Source organism: Nannobrachium achirus (assembly GCF_963921795.1).
Source record: "Nannobrachium achirus genome assembly, chromosome: 1".
In the NCBI taxonomy this organism is placed as follows: domain Eukaryota; kingdom Metazoa; phylum Chordata; class Actinopteri; order Myctophiformes; family Myctophidae; genus Nannobrachium; species Nannobrachium achirus.
In genome coordinates, this window is record NC_137810.1 from 6,885,381 (window position 1) to 6,907,385 (window position 22,005).

The following is a 22,005-nucleotide window of genomic DNA, read 5'->3' on the forward strand; positions in this document are numbered from 1 at the left end:
CCCTCCACCCTTTCCTATCTAACATCAGGGTCTAGAGCTCTAAACCCTCCACCCTCTCCTATCTAACATCAGGGTCTAGAGCTCTACAGTGTTAGCTAAGCTGACGCACCACAGTGCCTCAACGTAGGTGGTGCTACTCAGAGTCAGTTTGTCCTAGGATGGCTCCCATAGAGTCAGTATGCCCTGGGTTGGCTCCCATAGAGTCAGTTTGTCCTAGGTTGGCTCCCATAGAGTCCCATTCGGTCGGATCGACCGCTAAGCTTGATGGGAAATGTAGTGTTTTTGCTTACCTGCCGCCTAAACAGCCCCTATTTGGCACCTGTTGTGTTAAGACCACGGCAGAAGCTAAGGAGTGAGTCTGTTGTTCTAAGTGCAACTGGGAGTTTATTCCACAGATTGGAGGCCAGGAGGACGAATTGTCTAAGACGAGTGGATTTTTGTCCTGGGGTTTTTAGTGCCATTAGGCTACATACAGACCCCCATAACTCTGAGAGTTCCATTTGTAGAATCACTCTCTGCATTTAGCTGAGGGTCCCTGGAGGTCACTTTTTGAGGACCACTTCCTTAAAGGGCCTACACCATGCTTTTAAAACTATATTTTTTGTATAAATATATGCTCAAAATTGAGTCTTAGACAGGTTTTAACCCTCAACAAACACTCTGACCATTCTTTTTGTTTGTTCTAGCTCTACTATAATGAGGCTCTCCAGCTGCAATACCAAAACGGCCTCTGTTTGCTCAGGGGCGCATCTAGTGGGGTTTTTCCAGAAAAAAAAGAAGTTTTTTGAAAAAAAAAGAAGTTTTTTGAAAAAAAAGAAGTTTTTGAAAAAAAAAAGTTTTTTGACTTTTTGACAGTTTTTGAAAAAAAAAGGTTTTAAAATAGAAAAAGTGAAAATTCATGGTGTAGGTCCTTTAAAGGCCCCATTCGGGGCTAGGAAAGTATGGAGTATCTCCTTTATGTAGTAAATAATAGGCATGCTAGAGGTCATGTGGTTACGTGACTCTGTCTCTCTCCTCCTCTGCCAGGCACGGGTCCCGCCCTCCAACGACTTCAAGGTGGGCATGAAGCTGGAGGCGCACGACCCGCGCAACGCCACCTCGGTGTGCATCGCCACGGTGATGGGCCTGACGGGCGTGCGGCTGCGGCTGCGTCTGGACGGCAGCGACAGCACCAACGACTTCTGGAGGCTGGTGGACTCCTCCGACATCCAGCCCATCGGGACCTGCGAGAAGAACGGAGACATGCTGCAGCCGCCGCTGGGTAAAGACACAATTTACTATTAAAGCATTTAGCAGACGCTCTTAATCCAGAGAGACTTACAATAAGTAAGGTAATACAACAATACAGTAAGTAGGGATGGGTATCGTCCGCGATACTTTTAATGGTATCGATTGCATGACGTCGATACTATCGGGTATCGGTTCACGTAAAAACGATACCTCGTTTCGATACTCTGGAACGCACCCCTGGCCGGTCGCATCTGTAACAGTTGGGCTACTGAGAGTTTAACCCATTTAGGCCTAACCTATAGTTAGGCCTAAATCAGAATTTAGCCTACAAAAACAAATATGTTGCAACATACTGTACATGTACTGTAAGCCCCTCCCATACACTAAAATGTGTACCCGGCCTGAATGGGTTAATGACTGATTTAGTAGGCTACACTTGTTACTGTGGAAAATAGCCGACAATAGCCTATAATGTTTATTATTATGATGATTATCCAATGTCTATACTCTCCGCTCCGCCGCACTGTGTGATCATCATCATCATCACCTCTGTAGCTGCGGTAGAGCAGTTTAACTTAAATAAAAAGTATCGAAAAGGGTATTGTATTGATTCCCAGGTATCGAAAAAGGTATCGTATCGATTCAAAGGTGAACGATACCCATCCCTAACAATAAGCAAGATAATACATTAATACATCAAATGCATAGAAATATCAAATATCACGTACTGTAGTTAGACTGAGTCACCGATCGCCTAATCAGTAAAACTACTTTATATAAAAACCTAAAAAAAAATGTTATCTGGCTTTCATGTATGGTCATTGGGGGGTAGGCGAATGCTACGGTAAGTGCTATGGGCTTAGGGGAGAGTGTTTTCTGCAGGTCTTTCAGTCCGAGTGTATCAAAGGGTGCGTTTGATACACTCTTTGATACACTCGGACTGAAAGACCTGCAGAAAACACCCTCCCATGGGCTTAGGTGGAGTCTGAAGGGGTGAGTCTTGAAGCTAGGGAGTGAGTCTGCAGTTCTAAGTGCGACAGGGAGTGTGTTTGGTGAGTCACCTCACCACCAAACCTCCTTTATTCTGTATTCATGCTGCAGCCGCCGCTGGGTAAAAAAGACACCTCACTGTTGTGACTGAGTACGTGTTGTTATCCTAGTCAGTCTTCTTTGTCTTGTCCTGTGTTTTTCTCTTTCTGTTCTCTCTCTTGGGACTGCCCCCCCCGGGGGCGCACTTAACCTATTTAGGCCTAGAATTACTGAATGCTTTAACCAGTGAAAAATAGCAGATATACAAGCTCACAGCGCCGCGCTGCGAGCTTGTAGATCTGCTATTTTTGAAAAAAGTCGTGAAAATGTGTGCAAATCTTTGAATATGTGTATTTTCAAAGCGAACGTTTGTCACTCAAATTTTGCTTCTGGGGGGGGGGGGGTCCCTGGAACTAGATATTTTGTAATGGGGGTCCGTGGCCAAATCTAACATATAATTTTCGGAATGTCTGAGTGAGTGTCTGTCTGTCTGAGTGTCTGTCTGTCACGGCGTTTCTCCTCAATGGCTGGAGCAATTGATCTGAAATCGCATCACCATAAGCATATGAACACACCTGACATAACTGTGAAGCCCGTTTGTCACTTTCACAAATCATATGCTGTATATTAGCATTTTTATGGTGTATCTATATCTATTCTGCATCTAGCTTGAGGCGTTTCTCCTCAGTGGCTGGAGCAATTGATCTGAAATCGCATCACCATTAGCATATGAACACACCTAACATAACTGTGAAGCCCGTTTGTCACTTTCACAAATCATATGCTGTATATTAGCATTTTTACGGTGTATCTATATCTATTCTGCATCTAGCTTGAGGCATATCTATTCTGCATCTAGTATGAGGCAACATGTTTAACCAGTGTGTGTGTGTGTGTGTGTGTGTGTGTGTGTGTGTGTGTGTGTGGGGGGGGGGGGGGGGGGGGGGTGGTTGTCTGGCCCTGTTACAGATTTTGTCCAAAATCATGCAGATCGGTACACAGCATCTCTGTAGCCATTAAACGAAACGGGTATTTCTTACATTGATGCTCCTACATATTATCATGCAAGCACCAGTTAAAGTTACTTTCCATCCCTCATATACTGTGTGCACAGTGCACATCCCATAACCCACACACTGCACATCATTTCAGAGCTCATATCTTTGAACGGGTAAGGACTAGTAAATATAATTTTGGGGGTCCTTCACATGAAAAGGTTTGAGCACCACTGACATAGTAGTCTCTCAAGAACAGACTAACTGAGCTCCAGTTAGGTGAAAAGGACCTTTTCTTTGACGATGACTGGCCAGATTGCTGACATAGAAACATAGTTTTTTCCAAAACTATTAGAAGGATTCAAAAGACACTTATAGAATGTGGTCAAAATTCAAATTTTCACGATTTTTCAAAAATAGCAGATCTACAAGCTCGCAGCGCGGCACTTGGTGCCGCGCTGTGAGCTTGTATATCTGCTATTTTTTAATATTTAAAGCATAAAATTTTGCGTCATAATGTGTTCAGGCCTAAATGGGTTAAGCAATATTACATGAGAGGGTGTGCATTATCGTGGGTTATTTGCACGCCAGCCTTGCTACAGGAACGAGCCGAAGGCGAGTTCTGTAGGCAGGGCTGAATGTAGGGTAGAGAGCTATTTTAACTAATCAGATGGCTTCGTCGGAACTACGTGTTGTATAATACAACATACCCAACCTAAAGTATGACCTACAACCAACCACCTTTATTCTTTATGTGGATCTAGGGCTGCAGCTATCCATTATCTTCTTAGCCATTATTCTATCAGTTACTTTTCCCATTCATTAAATAATCAAGAAGCATTTTTTGAAGCGGTGAAAACCGCTTCCAATGAGTGGCTTTGTGTGTCCTACCCCCATATATGGTCATTTCAGTCCAGAATGAACAGGTTTTTTCAAAAACAAAATGTGTGTTTCATGTCCATATATGGTCATCTCAGTCCAGAATGAACAGGCTTTTTCAAAAACAAAATGTCTGTCACCTCATGTCCATATATGGTCACTCCAGTCCAGAATGAACAGGTTTTTTCTGTCTCGTACGTCCAGAATATCAGTCCAGAATGAATAGGCTTTTTCAAAAAGCAAAATGTGTGTCCCATGTCCATATATGGCCATTTCAGTTCAGAATAAATAGGTTTTATCTGTCCTGTCCTGTCCTGTCCTGTCCTGTCCTGTCCTGTCCTGTCCTGTCCTGTCCCGTCCGTCCGTCCGTCCGTCCGTCCGTCCGTGTATGTGTGTAGTGTCCGTCCCGGTCTGATGATTGGATACTTTGAGGATTGGTCAAGCTTCACATGACAATTCGGCCCTCCAGATAAAATCATTAATTCATTCAGAATATAAAGAATGTACAGATCACAGAGTTCATAACTCTAGAACACATAGAATAAAAGTTCACCGCTTCACTTCGAACCGAGGTTTGATTTTTGAAGCGGTGAAAACCGCTTCCAATGAGTGGCTTTGTGTGTATCACGCCCATATATGGTCATTTTAGTCCAGAATGAACAGGCTTTTTCAAAAACAGAATGTCCGTTTAATTACCATATATGGTGATCTCAGTCCAGAATGAACAGGGTTTTTCAAAAACACAATGTATGTCACCTCATGTCCATATATGGTCACTCCAGGCCAGAATGAACAGGTTTTTCCTGTCCCGTACGTGCAAAATATCAGTCCAGAATGAATAGGCTTTTTCAAAAAGCAAAATGTGTGTCCCATGTCCATATATGGTCATTTCAGTTCAGAATGAATAGGCTTTATCTGTCCTGTACGTCAAGAATATGTGTGCGGTGTCCCTCCCGGTCAGATGAATGGATACTTTGAGGATTGGTCAAGCTTCACATGATAATTTGGCCTTCAGGTTTTATCTAGCAGAAGTTGAAAAATTTAGTAGGCCACAAAGATAACAGAAACTGAAATAATTATAGAGGGATGCAGTTGACAAACAACTAAGAGACCAGCAAGCAGGACTTTTTATATATTTTCTTAAAACCTATTATACCGGCTGTCATACCGGCTCTCCAGACAATTCTATACTAAGATTCACCGCTTCACTTCGAACCGAGGTTTGATTTTTTATATAATATATAGAAAGTTGTAGTCGACTTATGGTTCAAAACTTAAAGTTAACAAGAAAACACAGCCATTCTGTATTGTCCTTTCATTGATTTATACTAAATTGATTAATTGAAAGACATTACTGAGTGCTTGCTGTTTTTCACATTGCATTGTATTAACGGGCCGTGCACCGATGGACTCTTAACACTTTGAATCCAATAATCAAATCAAATCAAATCAATAAGTGTGCGCGGCCACCCCACGTGTCTTCTTTCACACAGAGAAGAAAAATACTAATGAATCCAGTGATCCATGAGTCAGATGTAGTCCATAGAAAATGGAGCCAGGCATCATGGGAAATGTAGTTTTTTCCTTCACTAGCGCCGCCGCAGCGCAGAGGCTATCAACGGGGGCGTGACACTGTAAAAAATGTTTTACTGCGCAGTGTTGCAGGCATTCTTGAAAACCTTAAAAACTTGAAGGTAAAAATGTGAATGTTTTTTTTCGTGCAACCATGGCATGGCCTTCTTGCTTGAATAGAGGGTATACTATGCATCGAGTGGCAAAGTGAGTTGCAAAGTGAGTTTAACGTTGTTTATGTACTATTTTTGCAGCGGAATTACATCTAACAGTGGTTTCATTAATTTGCTTCTCCAGGATTTCGGATGAACGCCTCGTCGTGGCCCATGTTCCTGCTGAGGACGTTAAACGGCGCCGAGATGGCCCCGGCCGCAGCCTTTAAAAAAGTATGCTTTCCTTCAAAATATCACCTTGTCTTTTCCAACCTAACTTAAAGTATTTTTAATGATAGGCCATGAATTATACACAGCAGGCAATCAAAGTTATTGTTTAAATCTCTGGAGGAAAATGTGACACAAGTAATTGTGAAAATGGCAGGTCTACAACCTCACAGCCCTGTTGTACTAGGGCTCAATGGCTAGACTGATCTAATTTAGTCAGTTATAAAACACATTTGTAATTTTACAATGATTTAGATGATGTATTAATTACAATTACTCAATTAATCAAAAAGTGACCAATAGTTGGAGCCCTAACTCAACATCCACTCCTGCCGTTGCCTCCAGGAGCCTCCTCGGCCTCCTCAGAACAGCTTCAAGACGGGCATGAAGCTGGAGGCGGTGGACAAGAAGAACCCCTACCTGATCTGCCCCGCCACGGTGGGCGAGGTGAAGGGCGACATGCTGTTCGTCATGTTCGACGGCTGGCGGGGGGCCTTCGACTACTGGTGCAAGTACGACTCCAGGGACGTGTTCCCCGTGGGCTGGTGCCAAGTCACCAAGCACAGCCTGCAGGCGCCCGGCAACAGTGGTGAGTTCAAGTTCAAGCTTTATTAACCCATTTAGGCCTGAACACAAAATGACGCAATATTTTATGCTTTAAATATAAAAAAAATAGCAGATATACAAGCTCACAGCGCGGCACCGAGTGCCGCGTTGCGAGCTTGTAGATCTGCTATTTTTGAAAAAGTCGTGAAAATGTGTGCAAATCTTTGAATATGTGTATTTTCAAAGCGAACGTTTGTAACTCAAATTTTGCTTCTGGGTGGTCCCTGGAACTAGATATTTTGAAATGGGGGTCCGTGGCCAAATAAATATCCTTTTGGGGGTCCATCACATGAAAAGGTTTGAGCACCACTGCACTGACATAATAGTCTCTCAAGAACAGACTAACTGAGCTCCAGTTAAGTGAAAAGGACCTTTTCTTTGACGATGGCTGGCCAGATTGCTGACGTAGAAACAAAAATCTTAGAAGGATTCAAAAGACACTTATAGAATCGGGTCAAAATGCAAATTTTCACGATTTTTCAAAAATAGCAGATCTACAAGCTCGCAGCGCGGCACTCGGTGCCGCGCTGTGAGCTTGTATATCTGCTATTTTTTTATATTTAAAGCATAAAATATTGCGTCATAATGTGTTCAGGCCTAAATGGGTTAGAAAACATCAGAAATGGACTTCGCACAACGTGACACTTCAGAGGAATTGACGTCCCACTAACAAATGTTCCTCCTTTCCTCTCTCCTCTTCTATGCTTCGTCAGTGGCAAGGAAAATACAAGGAAAGGATGCAAGTGTAGGAAATAAAGATTTAAGTTAAGGACATGAAACTAGGGCATTAACGACTTGTGATTTTTGCAACTCGACTCGACTCAGTAAAAAGTTGAGTTGAAGTCGACTTTATCGTTTGATGACGTCATCACATCACACACGACCCCCCCAATTATTTTGGGGGGTCCCCAGATGATTAACTTAATGTGAAACATTGTTTTCTCACTCAACTGTAAACAAACCAACATAAAGTTTAAGTGTATAGAGGGTATCTGCACATTTCTAAAGTGACAATTCACTGACTTTTTAATACCTCTAGTGACAAATTAAACATTGTCCAAATTGTCAAATATATAGAGGCAGAAATTGTGAAAATAGCAGATCTACATGCTCTGTGAGCATGTAGATCTGCTATTTTCACAATAGAAAGTATTATTTTTTCAACTTAGACTTTCGACTTTCTCTGGTGGGAGTCGATTTGTGTAATGAAGTCGACTGAGTCGACTTGTCGACTTTTTCGTTAATGTCCCAGTGTGCGTCACAGAAACGGAAGTTCGGTAGGCCCAGCGTGATCTAGGTAGGCCAATCAGAGGCAGGTGGGAGCATGTCTTTTCGTAACCCATGGCGTGTTCGGATATAGGAACTGAGGGCACTGGTGTGCACTCTGGTCGTTCGTTTATTCAAATGCACCCTGGATTAGTGGTTGAGATGTTGGATTTCCATCCTGGGATCGATTCCCGGGCGTTGATTCAAAGATTTTCATACATTTGATGCACTTTTATTATGTATTGAATTAACACACATTCAGCATTCATTTACATACTAGTCCATATCCGTTGGGATGTTATGAGCAAAGTGCAGAGTGTGCACACGCACAGTATATAAGGGATGGAAAGTAACTGTTTACCTGCACCTGTTACGCCACGGAACCACCTGTGTTCGATGTCTGCGTAGCTGCAACACACATGCACACACGTAGCTTAGTCTACCCGGTCCGTGGTAGTGCATGGATGCGGGCATGTGACCGGTAGGCGCGTTGCGGGCCTTTTAATGGCGAAAGCTCTGGTCCTAGTTAATCAGACGCTAATAAACAGCTTGAATGTGGAAGAAGTGTGAAATGTTGTTCCTCCGTGTCTGTCTGGTAGTGATCACTGCCCACAGATGTGCTCTACTAGCAGTGGTGAATGTCCGCCCCTAGGTGGCAGTAGAACTCTAATAATAACCTGTCAAATCTGTCTAAAGTCTATGGGCATTTGATCAGATATGTGGGAACATTTTGACTCACTAGTGTATAGTGTTGTTAACATTACACAACAATGTGAATTGAGTGTTTTTCTTGCTTAAGGTGAATTGTAATCATTGTAAGATATTTACCTGCAGTTAACCAGATGAACCCTGGTGGAGCTATTTTGGGCACATTTCATCATCAAAACCTTTCAAAGCCTTTTATAGCGGATCTACAAGTGATCTAGATCTGCAAGCTTGATTGATTGATTGAATACTTTATTAGCAGTTTGCATAGGACAGTACAGTTCAGAATGATACAAGGTCTACTAATACGATTTAAACCTAAGAAAGCACAATGGCTTGTTTACACCGGGGTCCTCCTCATTTGGTAAATGGTGCATTTATATAGTGCCTTTATCCAAGGCATTTTACAGAGATTGTGCATTACATTCACCCATTCTCTCTCTCTCTCACACACACACACACACACACACACACACACACACACACACACACACACACACACACACACACACACACACACACACACACACACATTCATACACCGATGGTGGAGGAAACCATGCAAGGCACCAACCTGCTCGCCGGGAGCAACTAGGGGTTCAGAGTCTTGCTCAAGGACTCTTCCACACTAACTCTGGGGGAGCCCGGGATCGAACTGGGAACCCTCTGTGTTCTAATAATGACGGTTTCTCTACCCCGGGGTCACTGGCGCCCATTTCATTGAGATTATTTGTATTATGGTGTGTTGTAACAGATCGTCGTGGACTCACTCTTGTGCACAAACACAAAACTGGAGCAGGGGTGGAGTGTCATAGGCGTGCGTCTGGAGGTTTAGTGGTGTCTAAAGCTTCGTACACACGCGTCTGGCGCATGCCCAAGGCTGTCCCTGTTCCGGTCTGGTTCCGGTCTCCCCCAAGCCCCCTGTGATTGGCTGAACCGGACGTAGGGAGCGCTCGGTTGTAGTCACTTGGACCGCGCGAGGTGCACCAAAACCCAATTATCATTGCGTTTATCGTGCGCTTGCCCAGGCCTTACGGCCTGGGCATGAATATAACGATTGCATTCACCACGGCTTCGTAACTCGCGCGGCGCTCCGCCGGCCGCGCGGCCCTGGCCGCTGGCCTTCGCGCCGCTTGCAATGTCGTGGACAATAACTTAATGTCGTGGACAATAACTGTGACATCTAACCATAAAACGAGCGCTCCCTTCATAGACACGCTTGGTAATCTGCTGGACGCCGTACACACCGCCGACGAATTGGCGAATAGCGAATTAGCGTATAATTCGCCTTTTGTTTAAAACCTTATAAAGTCAGTGGAAGCATCCACACCAAACGTGAATTTAAAAAAAGCTAAAAGGCGTCTTTTTTATTCGCCCTTGTGTCGAATTTAGCCAACATTCGCTGGTGAACTCCTCTCTCTCTCTGTATTAAATCAAGCTCACTCTATCGATACTATAATTTTGCGAATGTCTGTCTGAGTGAGTGAGTGTCTGTCTGAAACAGCGTTTCTCCTCAGTGGCTGGAGCAATTGATCTGAAATCGCATCACCATTAGCATATGAACACACCTAACATAACTGTGAAGCCCGTTTGTCACTTTCACAAATCGTATGCTGTATATTAGCATTTTTATGGTGTATCTACTATCTATTCTGCATCTAGCATGAGGCGCATCTATTCTGCATCTAGCATGAGGCAAAATGTTTAACCAGCTCTGTGTGTGTGTGTGTGTGTGTGTGTGTGTGTGTGTGTGTGTGTGTGTGTGTGTGTGTGTGTGTGTGTGTGTGTGTGTGTGTGTGTGTGTGTGTGTGTGTGTGTGTGTGTGTGTGTGCAGGCAGGCAGGCAGGCAGGCAGGCAGGCAGGCGGGTGTGTGTGCAGGCGGGTGGGTGGGCGGGCGGGCTGGGGGGGGGGGGAGGGGACAGTATCTCTGTAGCCATTAAACGAAACGGTTTTCTTACATTGATGCTCCTACATCATGCAAGCACCAGTTAAAGTTACTTTCCATCCCTCATATACTGTGTGCACAGTGCACATCCCATAACCCACACACTGCACATCATTTTGGAGCTCATATCTTTGAACGGGTAAGGGCTAGTCCTACTTAAAGAGAGAGAGAGAGCAAGGTCGAGGGACCTTGCCTTTGCATTGCTTTTCCGTGTCTCTCGTCCGTGTGGCTTCTTGGGGAAAGTACTCGAATGTCTACTGGTAAAAGCATGGTTTATGTATGTTTTATTGTTAATTTATATCTGCAAAAAGACTAATGTTTTAAAATAAATCGCTGGGTATTAAATACAATAGGATCCGAAATGTAGTGGAGTAGAAGGAAAGTAGCCTACTGGATTGGACTCAAGTACAAATACCTACAAGTACAGGCTACTCAAGTAAATGTACTTCTAGTTACTTAATTACACCACTGCTGCTGCGAGCTGCCTGTATGTGGGGGAACGGAGCGGAGGGGGAACGGTGCAAGCGTGTTGTCTCTTCTGTGATGTGATGGGTTGTGTGTGCCGGTGAAGACTTCTATTCTTCTTTTTCTTTTTATTATTTAATAGGCTAACAACCACGGCCAGGTCATCATCACTTGAGGATGTAGTTTCCATTGTTTTATTTGTTTCCCCGTCCGTTCTCCTCTCTCTCCTATCTTCTCCTTTCTCCTGTCCTGTGGCTACAGGCAGATATGACCCCCTCATATTTAGGCGAATTAAGCGAATATTATACGCATATTCGCAAATTCTTCGCCTTTTTGGTTCGCTTATTCACGTCGCTTTCGCTAATTCACCGGTCTGGACAGAGCTTCCGTGCTGGACGATGGTGGCACCTGCTGGGTCTAGCTTGTAGATTGGCTATTTTTATTATTATCATTATCATAAAATGAATGGTATATTGGTTAGCATAGTAAGCATATTAGTGAAATGTTCTGAGAAATGCTTGTCTCTCTGTTCCTGGGACTGAATGTGGTTGGAGTGTCTCACTGTGCTGTCATGGCTCTGCTTGCTGCTAATCCACCTAGATAATTAGCTGGTGGATGTTTGGAGAGTTACGCCACCTCCTCCTCGACGCTTGTTTCGTTCCCCGTTCGTTTCGAGAAACTTCCCATCGCAGCGCTCTGGCTGGCAGACATTCCCCCCCCCCCCCCCCACCCACCCTCCCCCTCCCCTCTCCCTAAAGCAACAATCCATAAATATATCAACTTAAATGTGTTCAGTGTGTTTGTTTCGCCCCCCCCTGAAATGACACCGAAAGTTCACTTCATGAATTGGTAGCTTACATTTATTTGGCTGTTAACTAGAGAAAGAAAAGCCACAGAGCGAAGCCACCGCTCCCTGTGTGCTTTTCCTTCCAGAGGTTGTTGTACGACCATTGATCACTGGGCCTTTCATTAAGGGATATAGAACCTCTAATTATAGCAACAAAGCCATTGAAGGGCGGCGGCCCGCGGGGATGCTGTACAATGGGCTGGTTTAATAGCTGTGTGGTGCGGCGGGCTGCCAAGCATGGAGTCACATGGGGTTAGCACCCAGATCACTACTTTAAGAGCTCTGGAGAGCTGCGGATCACTAGCAGACTTCAAGTCCAGCTGAGCAGGACGACACGTGACTTGATATCGTCGCTGTCTGGCAGAAAAAAAACATGTATATCTCCGTATTCTTAATGTTTGCTCATCATCTCACAACTAAAGGGCCCTTAGTTGTGAGAGAGATGAAGCAGGGACCCCCAAAACCTTTTCATAGATAGTTTCATCGTTTGACAGCACAATCATCAGTGTATTTTGGATTCATGTCAATTTGTGTTTTCAGATATTTAACCACTTGAACCGTCGTTACTTGACCAGTTTCACTCTGTACTTAGTCTGCTCTTTCCCCCCCTCTACACAAAACCTCTTGCCGAAAATAGCCGATCTACAAGCTCACAACGCCTCGCGCTGCGAGGCTTTGTGAGCTTGTAGATCTGCTATCTCTGGCTAATGTTCTCATATCAGAATATGCATGCTAGGGTTCAAGTGGTTAAAAAAAGTTTAAAAGGAGAAAAAAAAAAAAGTTTCTATCACACAAAGATTTGGAGGACCCCCTGAAGTAACTCTGAGGACCCCCTAGGGGTCCCGGACCCCCTGTTGAAGACCCTTGCTCTACAACAAGTCGAGCTGAGCCGGACAACACGTGATATTGTCGCTGCAGAAAATGCTTGTATATCTCGGTATTCTTTACTTAATGTTTGCTCATGAATTAATGCCTTACTTCAGCGTACAGGAGTGTCACTCGCAAGCAGCAGAAAATAGCTGATCTACATTCTACAAGCTTGATTAGTTGTGGGGCTGTAGATGGGCCATTTTCAAAGGGAACGTGTCTTCCTAGTTCCTATCCTAATCCAAATAGTCAATTCTACAGGGTGCTGACATTTTTATAACATGATGATGTGCTGAACAACTTTGAGAATAGACAATTACATCTCTGTTTGGCTTGTAGACTTTGAAGTTGCACATGGCAGATACTATGACACATAACCTAAATATACAAGCTCAAAACGCGTCACGATGCGACGCGTTGTGAGCTTGTAGATCTGCTATTTCCACTAGTTTTGAAAATGTTTGATAATATGAATGTTTTTCAACATGGAAACTATTATGGCGATTATGACAAAATAATTGTGATTGTCAATTAATTGCGATTAGACGATTATCCTATTATGTAATAATTGTGACAGGCCTACCTGGTGGTTGAGGGGAGGCAGCGTGAAGCCTTCCCATGTCCAGTGGACCAGGGGGCCAGTTGTCCGGATCTAAGATGAAGCAAACACAGAACTGAAAGTTCCTATGATTGGCCGCAAGTTGCGCTGTTCTGGTACCAAAAGCAACATGTTCTCCATAGGATTCCATTTCTTTCCCCCGAACTTTTACATTCGATTTTCTTACCTTAACACTTTGCTAGCCGAAATAGAATGGCTTGTTGTAGATTAGCCGTGACATTTCTATTATTATATTATGATCTAAACCGCATTCATTTTACCAGACATCCAGCGCTTTATCACGTGGTCTTCATTCCCCATTACCATACCGCGATCCCCGTTCAGGGGTAGACATTAAGGGAAATTTACTACTGGCCCTCAGGGCCAGTGGATGTTGATGATCACTGGCCCTGACACGCGTGTGCACGCAAAACTTGCGTCCTCGTTCATCTTCGATACCAGCGTCTTTTTTTTTTGGTTATGAATTGAGTACATAGGACCCCAATGCCAAACAAGCCATTGAGCTTTCTGTGGTTTAAATCCTTTCAGTAGAAGTTGTATCAGTGAACTGTACTGTCCTGTCCTGTCCCTTTTGCCATTCAAAATATCATCCCCCATAAATATAGGCCTGCTCCTAACACCAGCTGTAGCCTGTTTAACTGGTGAGGGCCCCAGCCCAGATCGGGTGGATTGACAGCTGTCTGTCTGCCTTCCCAGGATCTCCTAATTTTGGTTAATTAGCCTAGGATCAAGGCTATCAAAGCTGTATTTTATAGATGATATAAAATAAAATAATTGCATCATATTTATAAACTGTGTATACATTCCTGCTCCAGCTAGTCAGTTATACAGAAGATAGGACAGCAATTATAGAAATATTAGACCTTAACTGTGGAATGTTCAATCATGTATGCCTATGTGTTACATTACTTAAGGCCATTTTCTAAATATTTGACTTTTTTAACATGTAGAAAAAGAATTGCCAAATTTGACATCAAAGTTCCCACTCTTCCTTATAGTGCCCACAGTTGTGTTACATGATGCATCCATCTCTGACACTGAGACACTCCATTGACCATTCTCATCTTCTCGTTTGATATACATATTCTCAATAGGCTACAGTACACGTTGATTCTAAATATTTACAACAGTTAAAAGAAACTAATTTGCCGAATGCGTTCCGCGCGCACGCACGCACGCACGCACGCACGCACGCACGCACGCACGCACGCACGCACACACACACACACACACACACACACACACACACACACACACACACACACACACAGGACCGCCCCTCTCTCATTCACTAGACACACAGCGACTTGCGACAGCGTCTTCTTTCAGTATAGTAAATGGACCTTTCCCCAACTTCAAGAACATAACTTGTCTATTGTAGGCCTACTTTCTGATTCTGACCCGCGGTGGACATACTGAACAGCAGGGCAACAGCGCTCTGTTGTCAACAATCTGTAGAAGCTAACGCTGTTTAGCTGTGAGCAGCATCAACGGAGCCGAACGCATTGATGTGAATGAGCGTGTCAGCGTGGAGCATAGAGATGGGGCGTTCATGAACGAATCGAGTCTTTTGAACGGCTCTTTGAAATGAACGATGGGATCCGGTTCGCAGTATAGGGAGCCGTTCCTTTTGTAAATGAACGGCTCTTTGAAAGGAACGGATCTTAGAGATCCGGCTCACTTCAAAGAGCCATAAATCCCATCTGTAGTGGAGCCACTCCACTGTGACTGCAGCGCTGTGCGCAAGCACGCAGAAGGTAACTTTGATCTGGATCACGCAACGCTATATTTTAGCAGTAATTACGAGACGATTTCACCGAAATTATTACAAAACAGTTACAGTACCACAGGGAATACATGTGAAATTAGATATAAACGTTATTACTTGTTTTATTTTCAAGGCATTAAATTCACTGGCCCAAACGGGCAAGTCCCTGGTGAGTTCTGGTGGCCCTGTCACTCTAAAAAGTACATACGGGCTAGCGGGCTGGTTCTAATGTCGACTCCTGCCGTTGTATACTCACCAATCCCCGTCACCACAGTTCCCAGTGAAATTCTTCAATCTGCATTGGCTTAGAGTGGGGGTTTCGGCCGACGCATCTTATCCCCGTGCGTTTCGCGTGCGCGATCCGTTCACGTAAACGTCGGCTCAAATAATCCACGGATGACTCAAGAGTAGATATGTGCATTTTCGCTCGCATAGCCCGCAGCACTCCTGCTATGCGAGCACTAACGTATAAACAGAAAATGAACGGCTGCTGGGAGCCTCTGGAAGGAATGGACCTGACGTCACTTCTGCTTCATGTCAGACGAGCCATGCGCTATCGATGGACGAGTGGTGACTAGGGAAGGTTAGACGATCGCCGATTTTCGGATAAAAATATTTATTTTTTTCGTTTTTAATGACCCAGTACGGTAAAAGACGGTGCGGCTGAGACTCCTTGCTCAGATGTCCGGTATATTCCGGTTTTAATATTAAGGGGCTCCCTGTGGCTTGCAAAGTGTTAATAAACATTGTTGCGACCGTCAGGCTATCAAAACCTCGACCAGCTGTCCGTCAGTCTGTCACACGTCACACTTTTTCCCTGCTCATATCTCCGCAACCGTTGCCCCAATCCATGCCAGATTTTGCACACACAATCCTTGCCTGCCAAACCACAACCTCTGGCTAATGTTCTCATATCAGAATATGCATGCTAGGGTTCAAGTGGTTAAAAAAAGTTTAAAAGGAGAAAAAAAAAAAAGTTTCTATCACACAAAGATTTGGAGGACCCCCTGAAGTAACTCTGAGGACCCCCTAGGGGTCCCGGACCCCCTGTTGAAGACCCTTGCTCTACAACAAGTCGAGCTGAGCCGGACAACACGTGATATTGTCGCTGCAGAAAATGCTTGTATATCTCGGTATTCTTTACTTAATGTTTGCTCATGAATTAATGCCTTACTCCGAAATAGAATGGCTTGTTGTAGATTAGCCGTGACATTTCTATTATTATATTATGATCTAAACCGCATTCATTTTACCAGACATCCAGCGCTTTATCACGTGGTCTTCATTCCCCATTACCATACCGCGATCCCCGTTCAGGGGTAGACATTAAGGGAAATTTACTACTGGCCCTCAGGGCCAGTGGATGTTGATGATCACTGGCCCTGACACGCGTGTGCACGCAAAACTTGCGTCCTCGTTCATCTTCGATACCAGCGTCTTTTTTTTTTGGTTATGAATTGAGTACATAGGACCCCAATGCCAAACAAGCCATTGAGCTTTCTGTGGTTTAAATCCTTTCAGTAGAAGTTGTATCAGTGAACTGTACTGTCCTGTCCTGTCCCTTTTGCCATTCAAAATATCATCCCCCATAAATATAGGCCTGCTCCTAACACCAGCTGTAGCCTGTTTAACTGGTGAGGGCCCCAGCCCAGATCGGGTGGATTGACAGCTGTCTGTCTGCCTTCCCAGGATCTCCTAATTTTGGTTAATTAGCCTAGGATCAAGGCTATCAAAGCTGTATTTTATAGATGATATAAAATAAAATAATTGCATCATATTTATAAACTGTGTATACATTCCTGCTCCAGCTAGTCAGTTATACAGAAGATAGGACAGCAATTATAGAAATATTAGACCTTAACTGTGGAATGTTCAATCATGTATGCCTATGTGTTACATTACTTAAGGCCATTTTCTAAATATTTGACTTTTTTAACATGTAGAAAAAGAATTGCCAAATTTGACATCAAAGTTCCCACTCTTCCTTATAGTGCCCACAGTTGTGTTACATGATGCATCCATCTCTGACACTGAGACACTCCATTGACCATTCTCATCTTCTCGTTTGATATACATATTCTCAATAGGCTACAGTACACGTTGATTCTAAATATTTACAACAGTTAAAAGAAACTAATTTGCCGAATGCGTTCCGCGCGCACGCACGCACGCACGCACGCACGCACGCACGCACGCACGCACGCACGCACACACACACACACACACACCCACACACACACACACACACACACACACACACACACACACACACACACAGGACCGCCCCTCTCTCATTCACTAGACACACAGCGACTTGCGACAGCGTCTTCTTTCAGTATAGTAAATGGACCTTTCCCCAACTTCAAGAACATAACTTGTCTATTGTAGGCCTACTTTCTGATTCTGACCCGCGGTGGACATACTGAACAGCAGGGCAACAGCGCTCTGTTGTCAACAATCTGTAGAAGCTAACGCTGTTTAGCTGTGAGCAGCATCAACGGAGCCGAACGCATTGATGTGAATGAGCGTGTCAGCGTGGAGCATAGAGATGGGGCGTTCATGAACGAATCGAGTCTTTTGAACGGCTCTTTGAAATGAACGATGGGATCCGGTTCGCAGTATAGGGAGCCGTTCCTTTTGTAAATGAACGGCTCTTTGAAAGGAACGGATCTTAGAGATCCGGCTCACTTCAAAGAGCCATAAATCCCATCTGTAGTGGAGCCACTCCACTGTGACTGCAGCGCTGTGCGCAAGCACGCAGAAGGTAACTTTGATCTGGATCACGCAACGCTATATTTTAGCAGTAATTACGAGACGATTTCACCGAAATTATTACAAAACAGTTACAGTACCACAGGGAATACATGTGAAATTAGATATAAACGTTATTACTTGTTTTATTTTCAAGGCATTAAATTCACTGGCCCAAACGGGCAAGTCCCTGGTGAGTTCTGGTGGCCCTGTCACTCTAAAAAGTACATACGGGCTAGCGGGCTGGTTCTAATGTCGACTCCTGCCGTTGTATACTCACCAATCCCCGTCACCACAGTTCCCAGTGAAATTCTTCAATCTGCATTGGCTTAGAGTGGGGGTTTCGGCCGACGCATCTTATCCCCGTGCGTTTCGCGTGCGCGATCCGTTCACGTAAACGTCGGCTCAAATAATCCACGGATGACTCAAGAGTAGATATGTGCATTTTCGCTCGCATAGCCCGCAGCACTCCTGCTATGCGAGCACTAACGTATAAACAGAAAATGAACGGCTGCTGGGAGCCTCTGGAAGGAATGGACCTGACGTCACTTCTGCTTCATGTCAGACGAGCCATGCGCTATCGATGGACGAGTGGTGACTAGGGAAGGTTAGACGATCGCCGATTTTCGGATAAAAATATTTATTTTTTTCGTTTTTAATGACCCAGTACGGTAAAAGACGGTGCGGCTGAGACTCCTTGCTCAGATGTCCGGTATATTCCGGTTTTAATATTAAGGGGCTTGCAAAGTGTTAATAAACATTGTTGCGACCGTCAGGCTATCAAAACCTCGACCAGCTGTCCGTCAGTCTGTCACACGTCACACTTTTTCCCTGCTCATATCTCCGCAACCGTTGCCCCAATCCATGCCAGATTTTGCACACACAATCCTTGCCTGCCAAACCACAACCTCCACCCATCAATTCTCACATGATCCTCTTCTAGCGCCACCATGTGGCCGATTCTTGCAAAACACATTTTTGGACACTACTCCTACAAATTTTGACCTAAAATCACGCAAATCGGTACACACTTGGTCTACACTCATGTCTTCAACATGGATCTGTTCCATATAGCGCCACCATCAGGACGATCTTTTTCAAACACTTTTTTGGACACTGCTCCTACACATTTTGCTCTCACATCACGCTGCGACCTGATGGTCGCTTATCTCCCGATTAGGGAGTCTTACTGGTCATAAATACTTAATGGTTCCTGTCGCTAGTTTAAAGCCTTGTTTCAATCACCATGATATGTGTTTTGTGAAAATATGGTCACATTTATTTTATAATTGATGTTAAAGCAGGGTATGCTGTAGGAGGGGCTTGTGATCATAGGCCTGTGATGATTCTTCTTCGTGTGCTTTATTTTTGGCAAGCTCAAGACAATGTCTCATGTATGCCTGTGGTTGGCTACGGGCATAAACAAACACAGACATATGTATGGCCTACTTATGCGCCAGCAGAGCGCGCATTGTAATTTATATCCAGCCGCACTTGTTGATGGTGATGTCACCAAGAGTGCTGGACTGCTGGTCCCTCATTGGCTGTTGATGTTGACGTCGATGACTGATGGTGGTGACATAATCACCCGGTCACACTGTTATTTCAAGGGTTTTCCCATTGGATGACTTCACCTGTGTGAACACAGACACACAGACGAACATATAATTTGTCTAATTAATTTATAGATTAGGGAGGTCAACGGGTATCTGCTTCCTTGATTGGTCAACCCAAACCATCACAAATTCCGCAGATTGGCCAAACTTTGCGTGACATTTTTGCCTGTGAACCCATAAAAGTGATGACACAGAATATTTCATTTTTTTACATGGCACCACCGGACTGTAAGGATATCATCGACCAATAGTATCTAAGCACTGCCGTACTGTTAATAATGTTTTGCGGGGCGGTGCGTCTGAGAAGACCAGAGATGGCCAATCCAGTGGCTGTGACAGTGGGACACCATGTGACAGTGGGACACCATGTGTACTGCTTTGGAGGCAAGTGTCGTCGCGGTGGTGAGGACCGGATTGACATTCACGTCCTCAACACAGTGTCTGTGCTCTGGAGGAAGTTGTCCCCAGTGACGCCTGGAAGAGGAAAACATCACCTTGAGGTTCCTTCCAGGTGTGAGGGCCACACAGCTGTGCTGATAGAAGATGGTGTCTACATCTGGGGAGGGTGCAGAGTTGTTAATGTGTTTGATATTGACGCCCAAAGATGGTTCAAACCACAGGTTTTTGGAACTGTTCCAATGGCGAGGATGGACCACGCAGCCTGTGTCTTGGGGAAGGTCATGTATATTCATGGAGGATGGACTCTGACTGATGGAGGATTCACCCAGCGGCCTAGACGCACTAATGACATGTACAAGTTGGACACCAGCACAATGGTCTGGTCTTTGATTAACACAAGAGGTACTCCACCTCCTTCATCACCTCACTCTGCCACCATCATCGGGACAAAGATGTTTGTATTTGGGGGCTTTATGGGCAACACCAGAGTGTTTGACACAGAGACCAACTGCTGGCTGAACACACCTTCTACACAGCTTCGTCCAGAAGGACGCTGTGGTCATTCAGCCTTTGCCTACAATGGAGAGCTGTACATATCTGGTGGCTGCAACTGGTACTTTCAGACCTTAAATGACCTGTGGAAATTCAGTCCCGAGACTTTCTGCTGGAAGAAGCTTGAGCCCATGGGGAAATGCCCACCTACCATGACTGTGTGCTGTTGCGTGATGGGAGATCGTATCATCTTCTTTGGAGGAGACAAAACACCTGATGACCTGTATGTCTTAGACTTAAATCATAGCCTGAAGACGTTATGTAAGCTAGCAGTTATTCAGTACGGTCTGGAACAGTCTGGACTCCCACACAACATCAGGTGGGAACTGGCAGCCATGAATACCAACAGCAGCTGCATAAACAAGAAGAAAAACAAGACTTTCCAAGATGGCGGCTTGCTATTAAGTCATGTTTGGTGTACCTCCGCTAGTGTTACCCAAATACTGATATAACTTGGACAGTTCTTAATAAAAGTGAGCATTTTTGGTGTTAAATCGATGGCATTATCGACCAACAAGAAACCAGCAACTCGTCTACAATCCAGAGTAGCTTTTGATCGACTTTTCTCCCTTTTTCTCCCTTTCTGATGGAAACTCACGCTAAACAACCCGAGCGAGAGGGGGACAAACGCGGCGACTCCGACATGCAGTCTGACGAAGCTATGGCTACCGCTACCCCCTCCACCGGGAGTGGAGATGATGGAAACAGGTCTGTTCTGGACGCTATTCGGGCTATGGAAACCTCATTTGACCGCAAATTTCAATGCCTAAACGGCAGATTCGACGGAGTAATGGCTGCGATTGATGGAATTAAGGCTGAGGTAGCTGGGTGCGTCACACGGGTTACTGCGACCGAGTCCCGTATCTCTGATACTGAAGATGCAGTCAATGGTCTCCAGGCTAAAGTGGCTTCTCTAGACAACGAGAACAAAGATTTAAAAGCAAAGGTTCTGGATCTTCAGACCAGATCCAGAAGGTCCAACTTGAAGCTTGCCAACGCCTGTGAGACAGAAGTACCAAATGGTAAATTATGCTCGTATTTGGAAGACTGGATTCCTAAGGCTCTGAATGTCAAACCTACTTCCAAGATATTTCTTGGGAGGGTTCATAGGCTGGGCCCGAGAAAGGATGCAAGAGCACATCCCAGAACCATTATCATGCAGTTTCTTAATGATCGGGACAGGGACATGGTTTGGGAAGCTGCCAGGAAGAAGAAGGAGATCAAGCTAGGCAACAGACGTGTGTGGTTCCAGACAGATGTACCGCCTGAACTCTACCAGAAGAAGAAACGATTCGACTCGGTCGTAAAAAAGTTCCAGGACATGAACATCAGAGCCGGAGTCGTTTACCCTATGTGCCGGCTTCGAGTGACCTATTTGGGGAGAACGCACTCATTCGACAACCCGGAGGACGCAGAGGTTCTGGCCGGGAGGATCAACAGAGAGACAAATGGCGAAGGGGTTCCATTATCTGAGACGCAGGACGAGGAGGAGGACATTGGGACGGGGTAATGTT

The 22,005-nt window shown here is 44.7% G+C and overlaps 1 protein-coding gene across 1 annotated transcript in view; it reads left to right on the top strand.

Annotated features, from left to right (window-relative positions):
• LOC308291694 (sex comb on midleg-like protein 2) overlaps window positions 1-22,005 on the top strand; it is a 94,553-nt gene that overhangs the window by 24,284 nt on the left and 48,264 nt on the right. The window contains exons 5-7 of the mRNA XM_080733801.1: window positions 1,027-1,261; window positions 6,003-6,091; window positions 6,431-6,674. Coding sequence (XP_080589927.1) covers window positions 1,027-1,261; window positions 6,003-6,091; window positions 6,431-6,674 — 568 coding nt within the window. The remainder of the gene's footprint in view (window positions 1-1,026; window positions 1,262-6,002; window positions 6,092-6,430; window positions 6,675-22,005) is intronic.